The following is a 20,555-nucleotide window of genomic DNA, read 5'->3' on the forward strand; positions in this document are numbered from 1 at the left end:
ATGAATAATGTAATAACTGAGATCAAAAGCACTCTGGAGGGAACCAAAAGTACAATAACTGAGGCAGAAGATAGCATAAGTGAGGTGGAAGATACAGTGGTGGAAATAAACAAAAGAAGAAAATAGAAAAAAAAAAGAATTATAAGAAATGAGGACAACCTCAGAGACTTCTGGCAAATATTAAACACTGCAGCATTCGAATCATAGGAATCCCAGAAGAAGAAGACAAAAAGAAAGGCCATGAGAAAATGCTCAAGGAGAAAATAGTTGAAAATTTCCCTAAAATGAGGAAGGAAACAGCCACCCAAGTCCTAGAAAACCAGAGAGTCCCAAACAGGATAAACCCAAGGCGAAACACCCCAAGACACATATTAATCAAATTAATGAAGATCAAACACAAGGGACAAATATTAAAAACAACAAGGGAAAAACAACAAATAACCTACAAGGGGATCCCCATAAGGATAACAGCTGATTTTTCAATAGAAACTCGTCAGACCAGAAGGGAATGGCAGGACATACTTAAAGTGATGAAAGAGAAAAACCTACAACCCAGATTAATGTACCCAGCAATGATCTCATTCAAATATGAAGGAAAAATCAAAAGCTTTAGAGACAAGCAAAAGCTCAGAGAATTCAGGACCACCAAACCAGCTCGTCAACAAATGCTAAAGGATCTTCTCCAGACAGGAAACACAGAAAAGGTGTATAAACTCAAGCCCAGAACAACAAAGTAAATGTCAACCGGAACATATGTATCAATAATTACCTTAAATGTAAATGGGTTGAATGCCCCAACCAAACGACAAAGACTGGCGGAATGGATAAAAATAAATAAATAAATAAGACCCCTATATATGCTGTCTACCAAAGACCCACCTCAAACCTAGGGACACATGCAGACTGAAAGTGAAGGACTCGAAAAAAATATATCACACAAATGGAGACCAAAAGAAAGCAGCAATAGCAATACTCATATTACATAAAATAGAATTTGAAATAAAAGCTGTGAAAACAGACAAAAAAGGACACTATATAATGATCAAAGGCTCAATCCAAGAAGATATAACAATTATAAATATATACACACCCAACATAGGAACACCACAATATGTAAGGCAAATGCTAACAAGTATGAAAGAGGAAATTCACAATAACACAATAATAGTGGGAGACCTTAATAGCCCAATCACACCTATGGATAGATTAACTAAACAGAAACTTAACAAGGAAACACAAACATTAAATGATACAATGGACCAGTTAGACCTAATTGATATCTATAGGGCATTTCACCCCAAAACAATTAATTTCACCTTTTTCTTAAGTGCACACGGAACATTCTCCAGGATAGATCACATCCTGGGTCATAAATCTAGCCCTGGTAAATTAAAAAAAAAATGAAATCATCTCAAGCATCTTTTCTGATCACAATGCTGTAAGATTAGATATCAACTACAGGAAAAAAAATCTATTAAATACAAACACACGGAGGCTAAACAACACACTTATGAATAACCAACAAATCACAGAAGAAATAAAAAAAGAAAACAAAATAAGCATAAAAACAAATGAAAATGAAAACACAACAACCCCAAACCTATTGGACTCAGTAAAAACAGTGCTAAGCCTGGAGAATCCCAGGGATGGGGGAACCTGTTGGGGGGCCATCTATGGGTTCACACAGAGTCAGACATGACTGAGGCGACTTAGCAACAGCAGCAGCAATGGAAAGGTTCATAGAAATACAAGCCTACCTCAAGGAACAGGAGGGAAATCAAATAAATAACCTAACTGTACACCGAAAGCAACTAGAAAAGGAAGAAATGAAGAACCCCAGGGTTAGTAGAAGGAAAGAAATCACAAAAAGTAGGGCAGAAATAAATGTAAAATAGACAAAAGATTATAGCAAAAATCAACATATCCAAAAGCTGTTTCTTTGACAAGATAAATAAAATAGACAAATCATTAGCCAGACTCATCAAGAAACAAATGGAGAAGAATCAAATCAACAAAATTAGAAATGAAAATGGAGTCATCACAACAGACAACACAGAAATGCAAAGGATCATAAGAGACTACTATCAGTAACTATATGCCAATAAAATGGACAACTTGGAAGAAATGGACAAATTCTTAGAAAAGTATAACTTTCCAAAACTAAACCAGAAAAAAATAGAAAATCTTAACAGATACATCACAAGCACAAAAAATGAAACTATAATCAGAAATGTTCCAGCAAACAAAAGCCCAGGACCAGACAGCTTCACAGATGAGATCTACTAAATATTTAGAAAAGAGCTAATACATTTCCTACTCAAACTCTTCCAGAAAATGGCTGAGGAAGGCAAACTTCCAAACTCATTCAATGAGGCCACCATCACCCTAACACCAAAACTAGACAAAGATGCCACAAAATAGAAAACTACAGTCCAATATCACTGATGAACATAGATGCAAAAATCCTTAACAAAATTCTAGCAAACAGAATCCAACAACATATTAAAGATCATACATCATGACCAAGTGGGCTTTATTCCAGGGATGCAAGGATTCTTTAAAATCCACAAATCATGCAAAGTAATACACCACATTAAAAAAAAAAAGATAAAAACCATATGATTATCTCAATAGATGAGGAGAAACCCTGTGGGAAAATTCAGCATATATTTATGATAAAAATCCTCAAGAAAGCAGGCATAGAAGGAACATATGTCAACATAATAAAAGCCATATATGATAAACCCACAGTAAACATTATCCTCAAAGATGCAAAATTGAAAGCATATCCCTTAAAGTCAGGAACAAGACAAGGGTGTCCACTCCCACAACCAATATAAACATAGATTTGGAAGTTTTAGCCACAGCATTTCAAGAAGAAAAATAACTAAATGGAATCCAGATTGGAAAATAAAAAGTAAAACTCTCTTTGCAGATGGCATGAAACTCTACATAGAAAACCCTAAAGATGCCACAAGAAAAATATTAGAGCTAATCAATGAATATAGTAAAATTGCAGGATATAAAATCAACACACAGAAATCTCTTGCATTCCTATATAATAACAATGAGAAAACAGAAAAAGAAATTAATGAAACATTCCATTCACCATTGCAACAAAAATAATAAAATAATTAGGAATATATCTACCTAAAAAGAAAAAAAAAACTATATATAGAAAACTATAAAACACTGGTGAAAGGAATCAAAAAGGATGCAAATAGATGAAGAAATATACCGTGTTCATGGCTTGGAAGAATCAATATATTGAAAATGCATATACAACCCAAAGCAAACTATAAGTTCAAAACAATCCCTCTCAAGCTACCAACGGTATTTTTCACAGAACAAGAACAAATAATTTCACATTTGTATGGAACTACAAAAAACCTCGAATAGCCAAAGCAATTTTGTGAAAGAAGAATGGAACTAGAGGAACCAACCTGCCTGACTTCAGGTTATAGCACAAAGTAACAATCATCAAGACAGTATGGTACTGGCACAATGACAGAATTATAGATCAATGGAACAAAATAGAAAGCTCAGAGATAAATCCACACATCTATGGAAATCTTCTCTTTGACAAAGGAAGCAAGAATATACAATGGAAAAAAGACAATCTCTTTAACAAGTGGTGCTGGGAAAACTGGTCAACTACTTGTAAAAGAAAGAAACTAGAACACTTTCTAACCCCATACACAATAACAAGCTCAAAATGGATTAAAGATCTAAATGTAAGACAAGAAATTATAAAACTCCTAGAGGAAAACATAGGCAAAACACTCTCTGACATAAATCACAGCAGGAACCTCTATGACCCACCTCCCAGAGGAATGGAAATAAAAGCAAAAAATAAATGAATAGGACCTAATTAAACTTAAAAGATTTTGCACAACAAAGGAAAGTATAGGCAAGGTGAAAAGACAACCTTTGGAATGGGAGAAAATAATAGCAAATGAAGCAATGGACAACAAATTAATCTCAAAAATATACAAGCAGCGGCTGCAGCTCAATTCCAGAAAAATAAACGACCAATTCAAAAACGGGTCAAAGAACTAAACAGACATTTCTCCAAAGAAGACATACAGATGGCTAACAAACACATATAAAGATGCTCAACATCACTCATTATCAGAGAAATGCAAATCAAATCCACGATGAGGGACCATCTCACGTTGCTCAGAATGGCTCCAATCAAAAAGTTTCCAAAGAATAAAGGCTGCAGAGGAGCAGTGTGGAGATTCCACAAAAATTCAAAATCAACATCCCTACGACCCAGGAATCCCACTCTTATGCATAAACACTGAGGAAACCAGAATTGAAAGAGACACATGTACCACAGTATTCATCACAGCAGAGTTTATAATAGCCAGGACATGGAAGCAACCTAGATATCCATGGGCAGACGAATGGATAAGCAAGCAGTGGTACATAGGCACAGTGTAATATTACTCATTATTGAAAAGAATGCATTTGCATCAGTTCTAATAAGGTGGATGAAGCTGCAGCCTATTATAGAGTGAAGTAAGTCAGAAAGAAAAACACCAATAGAGTATACTAACACATATAACTGGACTTTAGAAAGATGGTATCAATGCCCTCTATGTGAGACAGCAAAAAGAGACACAGATGTAAAAATAGAATGTTGGAGTCTGTGAGAGAAGGGTAGAGTGGGGCGATTTCAGCAAATAGCATTGAAACATGTATATTATCATATGTGAAACAGATCGCCAGTCCAGGTTTGATTATTGAGGCAAGGTGCTAAGGGCTGGTGCGGAGGAATGACCCTGAGGGATGGGATGGGGAGGGAGGTGGGAGGGGTTTCAGGATGGGGAACACATGTACACCCATGGCTGACTCATGTCAATGTATGGCAAAAACATTACAATATTGTAAAGTAATTAGCATCCTACAAAAATGATTCAATTGAAATAAAACAATTAAAAAAAATAAACGGCAGCACACCCAGGGGGTCTTTCATTCTAATAGATTTTAAATTACATACAGTGACTGACTTTGAATCATCAATGGGGTCTCCCAGGCGTTACACTGCCAGAAAGATTGAATTAGCCAGCTGCAGTCCAGATCAAAGATAACATATTTTTGAGTTAAAATTTGAACTCAACTCTTTGGATGCTGTTGGTGAAACTCTCTTTTGGTTGCTTCTAAAAAGTTTTCTGAAGACACACAGGATTCTCATCATTAGAATTTATGTGAAAATTCTCTGTACAGACATCCATGTCTGTCCAAAGGAGAGAACTCCATTGTACACTAGAATGGCCCAGAATCAAACCCTGTTCAGGGAACTACAGGTTCACAACCTACCTAGTGTCGCCGAGCGTACCAAAAAAAAAAAAAAAAGTCTGTGTGCAGGGTGATCCCGTTTGTAATGTGCACTGACATTGGGCCACCACCACTGCCCTTCTTTGGGAATACAATGCTCCGAAAAATTTCTTAGCAAATATGTGGCCTAAACAATATTTGGTTAGTACCCTCCAAACATTATTTGAGTCCCTGGGAGTGCTAGTTGTGGGTTTTAGTTGTATCAGCACTTTGTGCCTTCTGAGCCCCTTTAGCTGACAGCATAGGTGAGTGATGCAACAAACCCCATTATGAGGTAGGTGGCCAGGAGGTGATTTCTGCCTGCCTTTCTCAGGGGGAGTTTCACATTCTCCACCCCCATGTGAAAACCCCTTCCCATCTGGGTCTGGCATCTAGACCCTAATGTTTTTCCACACCCCAGACAAAGGGAGGAACACCACACCACTACTCCTTGCCCTTGAAATCAAGTGTTAAGCAGAGTTCTCCATCATCAGTGCAGACTCCTGACCCACTCCACACCTGTACTCTCTGGCTAACTGGGGACCCGAGGGTCTGTTCCCCAACCTCTCAGGACCACATATCCCTCCCGTCTCCAGTGCCCACCTCTTCTCTTCTCTCCCTCCTTTCCATCAGAAAATTCACACACACACAAGTATCATCTTTTCACCATTTGATGTTTCTTTTATTTGCAGCCATCGGCTTACTATGTTAGTGTGAGAGTCTTTTCTTGGTTGGCCATTGCTAACAAAGCAGACCTCTGGAGACACAATTCTAAAGGGTCTGACATTTGCTATTCACTTACTGGCTGCCCACGTTGTACTTCTCCAGGGTCTCTTCTTTGGCGGCGGCTGAGCTTATTTTCTCTTTGGATTCTGCCTCCTTCCTTGACTCTGCCTCACAGTTTGGTACCTTTTTGGGCTTCGATTAGATTTCTTACGTCCACAGCAAGAGAAGAAACAGTTTGCTTTTCTTGTCTTCTTCAGCTTTGTCGATTGAGTAGCATATGATCGGATTTTCTTTCTGAAGGTACCTTGTAGAGGTCTTCTGACCCTCATGGTCATATTTCGTGCCTGGAAGACAAGACAAGGGTATTAGTTTTGAGGAAAGGACATAAAAACTGAGGTGGAAGGGAGATTTCATGAGAAAGGGATGTGGGCTAATGAGGGCTTTTGTGGCAGGCATGGGCAGGGTAGAGGTCTTGGGCAGCAAAGTCAATGGAGCACATGGGAAGCTTAGTTGGAATCATCTTACCTTGACACCGCCTCTACCCCTCCTTTGACAAACGGTCTTCTTTGTTCCATTCTTCCTTGAAGCAAACCGCATTGCAACTCCTCTTGACTGCTGTGGCTTCCTGGTTGCGTTAGTCATGATGGTGCCAAGAAGTGGCCTAACCCAGACTTTCAGCCTCTGACCTCCCTATTTATACCCTTTGAGGACAATGAGGAGCCACACCCTTCAATCTGATTGGTCCGTTAGGCACTGCGCCAGCCAATAGTAGTTTGGGGGGCTTAGACATCACAGTGCACCACTGTGCCCATCAACATGGGCTAGTGGATGCTGAGGGAGGCTGTGATATAACTTTCCCACTGCTGACATGTCTGTGTGTCTGATTCTGGGGAGTGGTGATTCAGGGGCATGGTGCTCCTCCTCATGACTTTCAAACTTCTTTTCCCTTCCCTTTATCCTTTGACTTATATGTGCCATTTCAACACTCATGCCTCTTTCATCCCTCTATGAACATCTGCCGAACCCTTTCTGTCCCACTTCATCCCTTCAGAGTCCTCTAAGCACTTCATCTCTAGATCACCTTCTGCCTGTTGGGGGTTCTGGAAGGGCTTAAGGAACTTAAGAGAAAGCACTTTAAGTGGACAAAGGTAATTAAGAACAGGTTGGATATTTTATCTACTGTGATGAGCTTCAGCAACCCCCAGACTTGGTGAATCCTCAGTCTGTTGCCCAAAGTTCAATACACAGTCTCCATAAGATTACACATCAGAGCAAAGACAGTTTTAAATGTCTCCTCCACTAAAATTTTTGGGGACACTTCAACTGTCATATTGAGTAGGGAAACTCAACTGGCCCCATCTAGCAGAAATCAATTCCTGATTTTTGCTTTTTGAAAAAGGAAGGTGCTCAAAGTCAAGAGTCAGTTCACCAGTGCACCACTGACTCTTGACTGGATCAATTCCCCAGTCACCCCTCCTTGACCGTTATCAGTAGGTAGGGCCCATGGCAGTGCTGACCAATAGCTAAGCAGGGCAAGGACCTGTAGGTAGCAGATTGATGGTTGGTTGCTTGTGGGTGGGGCCAGTGAGGCACAGACCAATGGCTGAGCAAGTCCTGTTGCCTAGTAACAGGAGGCGGAGTAATACGGCACAGCAAGGGCTACCTGCGAAGGGCTCTGCCCATGTTGCTCTGTTACATAAGGACACTTTGGGTCCAGTGTGCCGGCATCTGTTTCACTCACTCCTTTCCAACCTCAGATTTTTATTTCACATACTTATTTAACTTTTGCCTATCATTCTTTTCATTATATTCCCAGGCGTTCCTGTCACCAGCACTTATCTCTGTGCCCCTCCAACCGCTGCCACTTGATCACATGTTCAGCATATAGTATAAATAGTTCAAAGCCAACAAGAATGTGCAGGCCAGCCCACGTTGAAAACTACTTTCACAAACCTTAAATTCACAGTAATTCTTTTTCTATTTACAGCGTAACAGAGCAGGATGAGCACAGCCTTAACAGGTAGCCATTGGTGTGTTCCAATTCAACCTACCCTATTCCTAGGCAGCAGGTGTTGCCCAACCATTGCTTGGTGCGTCAGAGGGCCCCCGCCACAAGCAAACAGTTGTAAATGAGTGACTGTTAGCTGTCCTGCTTAGCTATTGGGCAGCAGTGCAGTGGGCAATGCCCACAGGTTACTTTCAGTGAGGGACCATTGGGGAAGTGATTAAGTCAAGGGTGGTGTGGTGGCAATCAGGAGGAGACTGAGATTAGAGGCAGATTCAGGCCTTCTTCCAGAGGCCCTGGAGCTCATGCAGACTTGGGCCGGTGGGTGAACTGGAGGGCACATGGAATAGCCTGGGGACCAGATGCTGTAGGGCTCTTTAGTTCCTCTTTGTGTCTGCCTTAAGGGTGGTGTCGCCTGCATATCTGAGGTTATTGATAGTTCTCCCAGCAGTCTTCCAGCTTGTGCTTCATCCAGTCTTGCATTTCTCACGATATACTCTGCATATAAGTTAAATAAGCAGGATGACAATATACAGCCTTAACATACCCCTTTCCCAGTTTGGAACCAGTCTGAGGTTTCATGTCTGGTTCTAACTAGTGCTGCTTTCCCTGCATACAGAGTTCTCAGGAGGCAAGTAAGAGGATCTGGTATTCCCATCTCTTTAAGGATTTCCCAGAATTTGTTGTGATCCACACAGGACAGTGCTTGAGCCTAGTCAGCGAAGCAGATGCTTTGCTGGAATTGCCTTGCTTTTTCTATGATCCAGCGGATGCTGTCCATCTGATCTCTTGTTCCTCTGCCTTTTCTTAGTCAAGCTTGAACATCTGGAAATTCTTGGTTCATGTATGGTTGAAGCCTAGCTTGGAGAATTCTCAGCATTTTTTAGGTAGTGTGTGAGTCGACCCTATCGCCATAGTCATCTCAAATCCAGTTCCTTCTTTATGTTAGTCTGGATTTGTTTTATTTAATTGCAAAAATGGACATAAATTCTTTGGTGTAATGCTTATTTCCCACTTCACAGGGATTAATTCACCCCCTGCAGTATTTCGGGCACTGTTGTGGGTACTAGGTGCACAACGGGAGCCAATACACAGGACCCTGGTTTCAAGGGGCTTACATTCTAGTCAGTGAGGATGGAAGGTTAATACTAACCACAAATAGTCAATTATACGCTATAGAAAGAACCATAGGAGTTATGAGAAATGGGGTGTTTTTCCTCCCCAGAGAATAATGGCAGAAGGACTTATGAATCCAGGACATCTGAGCAAAGACTTAATTAAAGAAAAGAGGGAGTGACTTTGTGGCTATCATGGGCAATAAAGACTGGGGAAAGGAAATGGCCTGGGCAAAAGCCCCCAAAAGGCATTGTCTATGTCCTTTCAATAAAACAAGAGGCTGGTGCAAGTGGGACCAGGTGAGTGAGGACGAGACCAAAAAGTGATGAGCTGCTGATGAGAGAGAACAGGGCAGGAAAAGGAGGAATGTAATAGTAAACTTATCTTTCCATTTACATGATGAGTTGGTTCAGCGTACACAAACCACACAGGGCTGTGGTGGTAAAGAAGAGAGGCATTTGTCATAGCCTGATGGCAAGGAGGTGGGGGAGGGGTCCTTTTCAGTAAAGACACCCGAGATGAATCCTGAGCCACCTAAAGTAGATAGATCACCAAGTGGAAAGCTGTGAAAGTGTTTCCCAGACAGTGGGGGAGAACCTGCAAAGGCACCGAGACCCAAGAAAGCTGGTTGTACATGCCTTGCATGTAACTGGCATCTAAGGTATGATGGGGAAATTGTGAAGAAACATGGCCTTGGAGGAAGAGGGAAGAACTTGAAGGGGCACCTGGGCATATGTTAATTTAATGTCTGGGTTACCCTGCTTCGAAAGAGCATTATTAATGTTTTCTAATTGTAAATATATACTCGAGGCAAAGCAGTATGGAAACTGCAAAAAGGACTATACAAATGAAATTAGAGAACACCAATAAGTGTGTCAGTAGGCATATATACTGTTCATATTCTGTCTTTGTTGTTCTACCTAAATGTTTATAACATATATATTGTATATGTTATATAATGCTAAATGTATACATATGATACACATATTTTTGGATGAGCATATGTACATCAGTGATTTTTTTTTTAATTTATACAGATTGAATCAATCTATATGCTATATTGTAGCCTTCCTTTTCTATACCATATGCTGGGAGAATGTTTCCACCTCAACAAACATGTAACTACCAGTATTTCTGAGGATTACTGTGGTGTTCAAATGCTTGCTTATCTCATATTCCAGGCAAGTGCTATGAGGACAGGAACCATGTGCATCTTGCTCACTGGTTGCCTCCATATCTTTTCTATTGTAAACAAGGCTGTAATAAACTTTGGGGTTCATGTATCTTTTCAAATTAGTGTTCATTTTCTTCTGATGTATAGCTAGGCATGGAATAGCTGGGTCACATGGTAGTTCTATTTTTAGTGTTTTTAAGAAACTCCCACGTTGTGTTCCAGGGTGAGTGCACAAATTTACATTCCCACCAATTATGTACAAGGGCTTCCTTTTGTCCACATCCTTGCCGCCATATGTTATTTTCAGACTTTTTGACTTGATGATAGCCATTCTGACAGCTGTGAGGTGATATCTCCTAGTGATTTTGATTTCTATTTCTCTAATTATTAATGATGGTCAGTGTTTTTCCATGTGCCTATTACCTCATCCTGTCAGTAGTCTTTCTGATCTGCTTCTTGTTAAGTTGAAAATCTTTCAAGTTCTTACAATCATCAATAGCATGTCCCTTTTCCTTGTTGAATAGTATTCCATCGGATGGATGCACCATTTGTATATTGGCTTACCAGTTGAATAACATTTGAGTTATTGCCAGTTTGGGGCTATTATTAATAGAGCCACAATAAACATTGGCATGAAGGGTTTTATGTGGACAGAAATTCATGTTTTACTTGGGAGTTATTTAGGAATGGGATTACACAGTTTTCCAGTGTGCAGATATTTATGAGTAATGAAAAACATTTCCCAAAGTGTCTTTATCATTTTGCATTCTTATGAGTCACTGAGGAGAGTTTAAGTTTCTCTCTTTTCCTGAGAGTTGTTTATGTTCTCAGTTATTTTATTCCTTTTATCCAAGATACAATTTGCAACCTTAATATGCATTCACTACTAATTATTAATTATTTTAATAAATTGTATGTCTTTATGAGTCATCTGTACAACTTATGTCATATCTGATGTCAACCAATTGCTATTCAAGTTTTCCCACATTTTAATTGGTTTATTTGTTCTCTTATTAGTGAGTTTGAGAGCTCTTATGTATTATGGTTATCATATCTTTTATATGAATATTGATGTATATGTGTGTGTATATGTATATATATATATATGAAAAATATATGTGTATTTGCATAACCACCTCAAGATAGAGAACTGTTCCGTAACCTTAAAGGCATTCCCTAATACCACAGTCTTATATTCTTATTCCATAATCCCTTGTGACTACTGATTTCTTTTCCATGTCTCTAATTTTGTCATTTTGAGAATAATATGTACATGGAATCATAAAGTACATGTCTTTTTGAGATTGGCCTCTGTTTTACTTTGGCATGCACTTGAGATTCATCCACGTTGTAACGTGTATTAATATTTTCTTCCATTTTATTGATGAGGAGTGCTACTGGTATGGTTGACTGTTACTGGTATGGTGGTATGGTTATGTAACTATGGTTACACCACAGGTGAACAAGTCACTCATTGAAGGACCTCTAGCCTGTCTACATTTTTAGCTATTACAAACAAAGTTTCAATGAAAATTCATGTGAAAGGTTTTATGTTCATTTCTCTGGAATAAATATGCAGGAATACAACTTCTGGGTCAAATTATACTTGAATGTTTACAGCATGTTGTTTAATCAAGTGTCAAACTGTTTTCCAGGATAGCTGTACCATTTTATACTCTCACAAGAAATGTATGAATAATCCAGTTTCTCTGCATCCTTGCCACCTTATTGTGTGGTCACCTTTTAAAAATGTGTAGCCACTTTGATAGATATAGAGCGGTTAGAACTCTTTTTAGTTTTAATTTGCATTTCCGTCATAGCCAATATGCTCAGCATCTTTTCCTGCGCTTATTTGCCATTGCTGTGACTTCTTTGGCCAAGTTTTTGTTCAAGTCTTTCAATTATCTTGATCATTTTCTATTGAGTGTCTCTTTTCACCTGATGACTTTTAGAGTTTTCAGTAAGTGTTTTTCATTCCCAATTAGTTTCCATGCAATTATATTTGTTGGAGCTTTGTACATGTAAAATTATTAATATTTTATGTTTGTGCATTCAGACACAATGGATTTAGCCTAAGTTTGAGGAACATTAGTTTCTGCATGGCTTCCTATTTTTTTTTAATTTTTTTTAATTTTTTTTTATTAGTTGGAGGCTAATTACTTCACAACATTTCAGTGGGTTTTGTCATACATTGATATGAATCAGCCATCAATTTACACGTATTCCCCATCCCAATTCCCTCTCCCACCTCCCTCTCCACCCGATTCCTCTGGGTCTTCCCAGTGCACCAGGCCCGAGCACTTGCCTCATGCATCCCACCTGGGCTGGTGATCTGTTTCACCACAGATAGTATACATGCTATTCTTTAGAAACATCCCACCCTCACCTTCTCCCACAGAGTTCAAAAGTCTATTCTGTATTTCTGTGTCTCTTTTTCTGTTTTGCATATAGGGTTATCGTTACCATCTTTCTAAATTCCATATATATGTGTTAGTATGCTGTAAAGTTCTTTATCTTTCTGGCTTACTTCACTCTGTAAAATGGGCTCCAGTTTCATCCATCTCATTAGGACTGGTTCAAATGAATTCTTTTTAACGGCTGAGTAATATTCCATGGTGTATATGTACCACAGCTTCCTTATCCATTCATCTGCTGATGGGCTTCTAGGTTGCTTCCATGTCCTGGCTATTATAAACAGTGTTGCGATGAACACTGGGGTGCACGTGTCTCTTTCAGATCTGGTTTCCTCAGTGTGTGTGCCCAGAAGTGGGATTGCTTGGTCATATGGCAGTTCTACTTCCAGGTTTTTAAGAAATCTCCACACTGTTTTCCATAGCGGCTATACTAGTTTGCATTCCCACCAACAGTGTAAGAGGGTTCCCTTTTCTCCACATCCTCTCCAGCATTTATTACTTGTAGACTTTTGGATAGCATTGGCTTCCATTAGTTTACATTACATTAGTTTCTGCATGGCTTTCTTCTAGAACTATATGATATTTTTACTTTTTCTATGTACGTTTGGTTTTCCATATATATGCCAATATATACATTTATAAGTATCTCTGTGTAAGTCAAGATAGTATACATAGGCCTTATCCTATATATAGGATACATCTATAGAAAATATTCTACTTGTTTTGCTCTTTGAAAAAGACCCTATCTCTGAAAAATAATTTTCATAAAGAAATGCATGGAATCCGACTACTGATTTACAGAATAGACAGGGTTTCTTGGTAAGACAGCCAGCCAAATGTCTGTCAAGTACTGGTACGGTTGTACAGCTGAATGTAAGCATTTTATAAATCTAAAGCTTTTTTTTTTTTTTAATTAATGCTTCGGTATGGAGATTCTATAAATAGGAAAGTGTTATCACATATTAAATTCCTATATTAATAGCTTTGGAGAAATATTCAATCAGAAAATCATGGAATATACTGATGATATTGGTGTAACTGCAGGTTGGAGCAGACTTTCATCAATATTGTATAGAACTGCAGTGTTTAGAAGGTTGGGGATGAGATTGTGGAAAGGATCCATATCATTCTTAGTATTGATCTACATACAAAAATAAATTATTCATCAGTAGTTGTATCAGTATAATTAAAAATAGATTGAAGTCTGCAGGAAAAAAAAATTGATGTCTACATTATATATCACAAACAAGAAATCTGTCTTCCATTTTAGCCATGATAGCTCTTCAGAAATGAATAGCCTTTTAATGACAAATGGAATTGAGGACTAGTAAGAAGGGAAAGTATTTCATCCTTTCACTTGCTCCGTCATGACTGAGGACAAATTCTGAAAGTTCTATAGAGATCACAGAACTAGAACAAACAATTTCATAATTTGTATGGAAAACCAAAAAACCTTGGATAGCCAAAGCAATTTTGTGAAGGAAGAATGGAATTGGAAAAACCAACATGCCTGACTTCAGGCTATACTACAAAGCTACAGTCATTAAGACAGTATAGTACCAGCACAAAGACAGAAATACAGATCAATGGAACAAAATGGAAAGCCCTGAGATAAATGCACCCACCTATGGACACCTTATCTTTGACAAAGGAGGCAAGAACATACAATGGAGAAAAGACAATCTCTTTAACAAGTGGTGCTGGGAAAGCTGGTGAGCTCCTTGTAAAGAATGAAACTAGAACATTTTCTAACCCCATGTACAAGAATAAAATCAAAACGGATTAAAGATCTAAATGTAAGACGAGAAACTATAAAACTCCAAGAGGAAAACATAGGCAAAACACTCTCTGACATAAATCCCAGCAGGATCCTCTATGACCCACCTCCCAGAGGAATGGAAATAAAAGCAAAAAATAAATGAATAGGACATAAGTTAACTTAAAAGCTTTTGCACAACAAAGAAAGTATAAGCAAGGTGAAAAGACAGCCTTCAGAATGGGAGAAAATAATAGCAAATGAAGCAATGAACAAGGAATTAATCTAAAAAATATGCAAGCAGCTCCTGCAGCTCAGTTCCAGAAAAATAAACGATCCATTCAAGAAACGGGCCAAAGAACTAAACAGACATTTCTCCAAAGAAGACATACAGATGCCTAACAAACACATATAAAGATGCTCAACATCACTCATTATCAGAGAGATGAAAATCAAATCCACGGTGAGGGACCATCTCACGTTGGTCAGAACGGCTCCTCTCAAAAAGTCTACAAAGAATAAATGCTGGAGAGAAACAGTGTGGAGATTCCTCAGAAATTTGAATTGGAACTTCCCTACGACCCAGGAATCCCACCGCTGGGCATACACACTAGGGACACCAGAATTGAAAGAGACGCGTGTACCCCAACATTCATCACAATACTGTGTATAATAGCCAGGACATGGAAGCAACCTAGACATCCATGGGCAGACGAATGGATAAGCAAGCCGTGCTACATATGCACAATGGAATATTACTCAGCTATTAAAAAGAATGCATTTGCATCAGTTCTAATGAGGTGGATGAAGCTGGAGCCTATTACAGAGTGAAGGAAGTCAGAAAAAAAAACACCAATACAGTATATTAACGCATATAAATGGAATTTAGAAAGATGGTAACAATGACCCTATATGTGAGACAGCAACAGGGACACAAAGGTAAAAACAGGCTCTTGGACTCTGTGAGAGAAGGCGAGAGTGGAACGATTTGAGCAAATAGCATTGAAACATGTATGTGAAAGAGATTTCCAGTCCAGCTTGGATGCATGAGGCAGGATGCTCAGGGCTGTTGTGGTGGGACGATCCTGAGGGATGGGATGGGGAGGGAGGTGGGAGGGGGGTACAGGATGGGGAACACATGTACACCCATGGCTTACTCATGACAATGTATGGCAAAACCACTATCATATTGTACAGTAATTAGCCTCCAATTGAAATAAATCAATTAAAATAAAAGAACTTTAAAAAAAAATAAAGGGCAGCACACCCAGGGGGGCTTTCACTCTTATAGATTTTAAATCACATTCAGTGACTGACTTTGTATCATCACTGGGGTCTCCCAGGCGTTACAGTGCCAGAAAGATTGAGTTAGGCAGCTGCAGTCCAGATCAAAGATAACATATCTTTGAGTTAAAATTTGAACTCAACTCTTTGGATGCTGTTGGTGAAACTCTGTGTTTTGGTTGCTTCTAAAAAGTTTTCTGAAGACACACAGGATCCTCATCATCAGAGCCTCTGCCTTATATGTCTCCATATTTGTTTATTCTCCTTGGAATTTTTAAAACCTTTCAAAATGAAAGTTAACACCAAATTAAATATTTCATACTCTTTCTTTTAAACCATGATAAACTTGTAGAAGTTGGACTAACAAAAGACTTTATTGGGGAAGAATGTTTTACGACTGTAGTTGTTTAGAAATCCTAGGATATGGTGATAATTACAAGACCAATTTTCACTCAGTCTTATATTAGTATTTATGTGAAAATTCTCTGTAGAGACTTCCATGTCTGTCCAATGGATAGAACTCTATGGTACGCTAGAATGGTGCAGATTCAACCCCTGTTCAGGGAACTACTTCTTCATAACCTACCTAGTGCCACCCCCCATACCAAAAAAAAAAAAAAAATTCTGTGAGCAGGGTGATCCCGTTTGTAATGTGCACCGACATTGGGCCACCACCACTGCCCTTCTTTGGGAATACAATGCTCCCAAAAACTTCTTAGCAAATATGTGGCCTAAACAATATTTTGTTAGTTCCCTCCAAATATTATTTGAGTCCCTGGGAGTACTAGTTGTGGGTTTTAGGTGTATTAGCACTTTGTGCCTTCTGAGCCCCTTTAGCTGACAGCATAGGTGAGTGATGCAACAAACCCCATTATGAGGTAGGTGGCCAGGAGGTGATTTCTGCCTGCCTTTCTCAGGGGGAGTTTCACATTCTCCACCCCCGTGTGAAAACCCCTTCCCATCTGGGTCTGGCATCTAGACCCTAATGTCTTTCCACACCCCAGACAAAGGGAGGAACACCACACCACTACTCCTTGCCCTTGAAATCAAGTGTTAAGCAGAGTTCTCCATCATCAGTGCAGACTCCTGACCCACTCCACACCTCTACTCTCTGGCTAACTGGGGACCCGAGGGTCTGTTCCCCAACCTCTCAGGACCACATATCCCTCCCGTCTCCAGTGCCCACCTCTTCTCTTCTCTCCCTCCTTTCCATCAGAAAATTCACACACACACAAGTATCATCTTTTCACCATTTGGTGTTTCTTTTATTTGCAGCCATCTGCTTACTATGTTAGTGTGAGAGTCTTTTCTTGGTTGGCCATTGCTAACAAAGCAGACCTCTGGAGACACAATTCTAAAGGGTCTGACATTTGCTATTCACTTACTGGCTGCCCACGTTGTACTTCTCCAGGGTCTCTTCTTTGGCGGCGGCTGAGCTTATTTTCTCTTTGGATTCTGCCTCCTTCCTTGACTCTGCCTCACAGTTTGGTACCTTTTTGGGCTTCGATTCGATTTCTTACGTCCACAGCGAGAGAAGAAACAGTTTGCTTTTCTTGTCTTCTTCAGCTTTGTCGATTGAGTAGCATATGATCGGATTTTCTTTCTGAAGGTACCTTGTAGAGGTCTTCTGACCCTCATGGTCATATTTCGTGCCTGGAAGACAAGACAAGGTTATTAGTTTTGAGGAAAGGACATAAAAACTGAGGTGGAAGGGAGATTTCATGAGAAAGGGATGTGGGCTAATGAGGGCTTTTGTGGCAGGCATGGGCAGGGTAGAGGTCTTGGGCAGCAAAGTCAATGGAGCACATGGGAAGCTTAGTTGGAATCATCTTACCTTGACACCGCCTCTGCCCCTCCTTTGACAAACGGTCTTCTTTGTTCCATTCTTCCTTGAAGCAAACCGCATTGCAACTCCTCTTGACTGCTGTGGCTTCCTGGTTGCGTTAGTCATGATGGTGCCAAGAAGTGGCCTAACCCAGACTTTCAGCCTCTGACCTCCCTATTTATACCCTTTGAGGACAATGAGGAGCCACACCCTTCAATCTGATTGGTCCGTTAGGCACTGCGCCAGCCAATAGTAGTTTGGGGGGCTTAGACATCACAGTGCACCACTGTGCCCATCAACATGGGCTAGTGGATGCTGAGGGAGGCTGTGATATAACTTTCCCACTGCTGACATGTCTGTGTGTCTGATTCTGGGGAGTGGTGATTCAGGGGCATGGTGCTCCTCCTCATGACTTTCAAACTTCTTTTCCCTTCCCTTTATCCTTTGACTTATATGTGCCACTTCAACACTCATGCCTCTTTCATCCCTCTATGAACATCTGCCGAACCCTTTCTGTCCCACTTCATCCCTTCAGAGTCCTCTAAGCACTTCATCTCTAGATCACCTTCTGCCTGTTGGGGATTCTGGAAGGGCTTAAGGAACTTAAGAGAAAGCACTTTAAGTGGACAAAGGTAATTAAGAACAGGTTGGATATTTTATCTACTGTGATGAGCTTCAGCGACCCCCAGACTTGGTGAATCCTCAGTCTGTTGCCCAAAGTTCAATACACAGTCTCCATAAGATTACACATCAGAGCAAAGACAGTTTTAAATGTCTCCTCCACTAAAATTTTTGGGGATACTTCAACTCTCATATTGAGTAGGGAAACTCAACTGGCCCCATCTAGCAGAAATCAATTCCTGATTTTTGCTTTTTGAAAAAGGAAGGTGCTCAAAGTCAAGAGTCAGTTCACCAGTGCACCACTGACTCTTGACTGGATCAATTCCCCAGTCACCCCTCCTTGACCGTTATCAGTAGGTAGGGCCCATGGCAGTGCTGACCAATAGCTGAGCAGGGCAAGGACCTGTAGGTAGCTCATTGATGGTTGGTTGCTTGTGGGTGGGGCCAGTGAGGCACAGACCAATGGCTGAGCAAGTCCTGTTGCCTAGTAACAGGAGGCGGAGTAATACGGCACAGCAAGGGCTACCTGCGAAGGGCTCTGCCCATGTTGCTCTGTTACATAAGGACACTTTGGGTCCAGTGTGCTGGCATCTTTTTCACTCACTCCTTTCCAACCTCAGATTTTTATTTCACATACTTATTTAACTTTTGCCTATCATTCTTTTTATTATATTCCCAGGCGTTCCTGTCACCAGCACTTATCTCTGTGCCCCTCCAACCGCTGCCACTTGATCACATGTTCAGCATATAGTATAAATAGTTCAAGGCCAACAAGAATGTGCAAGCCCGCCCACGTTGAAAACTACTTTCACAAACCTTAAATTCACAGTGATTCTTTTTCTATTTACAGTGTAACAGAGCAGGATGAGCACAGCCTTAACAGGTAGCCATTGGTGTGTTCCATTTCAACTTACCCCATTCCTAGGCAACAGGTGTTGCCCAACCATTGCTTGGTGCCTCAGAGTGCCCCCGCCACAAGCAAAGAGTTCTAAATGAGTGACTGTTAGCTGTCCTGCTTAGCTATTGGGCAGCACTGTAGTGGGCAATGCCCACAGGTTACTGTCAGTGAGGGACCATTGGGGAAGTGATTAAGTCAAGGGTGGTGTGGTGGCAATCAGGAGGAGACTGAGATTAGAGGCAGATTCAGGCCTTTTTCCAGAGGCCCTGGAGCTCATGCAGACTTGGGCCGGTGGGTGAGCTGAAGTGCCCACGGAATAGCCTGGGGAATACATGCTGTAGCGCTCTTTAAGTGCTCTTTGTGTCTGCCTTAAGGGAGGTGTCACCTGCATATCTGAGGTTATAGATATTTCTCCCGGCAGTCTTCCACCTTGTGCTTCATCCAGTCTTGCATTTCTCATGATGTACTCTGCATATAAGTTAAATAAGCAGGATGACAATATACAGCCTTAACATACCCCTTTCCCATTTTGGAACCAGTCTGAGGTTTCATGTCTGGTTCTAACTAGTGCTGCTTTCCCTGCATACAGAGTTCTCAGGAGGTAGGTAAGAGGGTCTGGTATTCCCATCTCTTTAAGGATTTCCCAGAATTTGTTGTGATCCACACAGGACAGTGCTTGAGCCTAGTCAGCGAAGCAGATGCTTTTCTGGAATTGCTTTGCTTTTTCTATGATCCAGCGGATGCTGTCCATCTGATCTCTTGTTCCTCTGCCTTTTCTTAGTCAAGCTTGAACATCTGGAAATTCTTGGTTCATGTATGGTTGAAGCCTAGCTTGGAGAATTCTCAGCATTTTTTAGGTAGTGTGTGAGTCGACCCTATCGCCATAGACATCTCAAATCCAGTTCCTTCTTTACGTTAGTCTGGATTTGTTTTATTTAATTGCAAAAATGGACATAAATTCTTTGGTGTAATGCTTATTTCCCACTTCACAGGGATTAATTCACCCCCTGCAGTATTTCGGGCACTGTTGTGGGTACTAGGTGCACAACGGGAGCCAATACACAGGACCCTGGTTTCAAGGGGCTTACATTCTAGTCAGTGAGGATGGAAGGTTAACACTAACCACAAATAGTCAATTATACACTATAGAGAGAACCTTAGGAGTTATGAGAAATGGGGTGTTTTTCCTCCCCAGAGAATAATGACAGAAGGACTTATGAATCCAGGACATCTGAGCAAAGACTTAATTAAAGAAAAGAGGGAGTGACTTTGTGGCTATCATGGGCAATAAAGACTGGGGAAAGGAAATGGCCTGGGCAAAAGCCCCCAAAAGGCACTGTCTATGTCCTTTCAATAAAACAAGAGGCTGGTGCAAGTGGGACCAGGTGAGTGAGGACGAGACCAAAAAGTGATG

The 20,555-nt window shown here is 40.4% G+C and overlaps 2 protein-coding genes across 2 annotated transcripts; both read right to left on the reverse strand.

Annotated features, from left to right (window-relative positions):
* Positions 1-6,176: 6,176 nt before the first annotated feature.
* Positions 6,177-6,690, reverse strand: LOC133052077 (spermatid nuclear transition protein 3-like). The gene is made up of 2 exons (XM_061136850.1): positions 6,574-6,690; positions 6,177-6,392 (listed from the first exon to the last, which is right to left on the reverse strand). Exons 1-2 carry the CDS (start codon positions 6,688-6,690, stop codon positions 6,177-6,179), a joined length of 333 nt encoding a protein of 110 aa, XP_060992833.1.
* A 10,544-nt stretch (positions 6,691-17,234) lies between these two features.
* Positions 17,235-17,748, reverse strand: LOC133052076 (spermatid nuclear transition protein 3-like). Its single transcript, XM_061136849.1, has 2 exons — positions 17,632-17,748; positions 17,235-17,450 (listed from the first exon to the last, which is right to left on the reverse strand). The coding sequence occupies exons 1-2, from the start codon at positions 17,746-17,748 to the stop codon at positions 17,235-17,237; spliced, it is 333 nt and encodes a 110-aa protein (XP_060992832.1).
* Between the last annotated feature and the right edge of the window lie 2,807 nt (positions 17,749-20,555).

The sequence above is a fragment of the Dama dama genome, chromosome X, assembly GCF_033118175.1.
Source record: "Dama dama isolate Ldn47 chromosome X, ASM3311817v1, whole genome shotgun sequence".
In the NCBI taxonomy this organism is placed as follows: domain Eukaryota; kingdom Metazoa; phylum Chordata; class Mammalia; order Artiodactyla; family Cervidae; genus Dama; species Dama dama.

Excerpts from the sequence above, each read along its gene's own strand:
- LOC133052076 (XM_061136849.1), bottom strand. The coding sequence starts at position 17,748 with ATGACTAACGCAACCAGGAAGCCACAGCAGTCAAGAGGAGTTGCAATG. Across the intron at positions 17,451-17,631 it reads GGGGCAGAGGCGGTGTCAAG|GCACGAAATATGACCATGAG; the intron begins GTAAGATGATTC and ends CTTGTCTTCCAG.
- LOC133052077 (XM_061136850.1), bottom strand. The coding sequence starts at position 6,690 with ATGACTAACGCAACCAGGAAGCCACAGCAGTCAAGAGGAGTTGCAATG. Across the intron at positions 6,393-6,573 it reads GGGGTAGAGGCGGTGTCAAG|GCACGAAATATGACCATGAG; the intron begins GTAAGATGATTC and ends CTTGTCTTCCAG.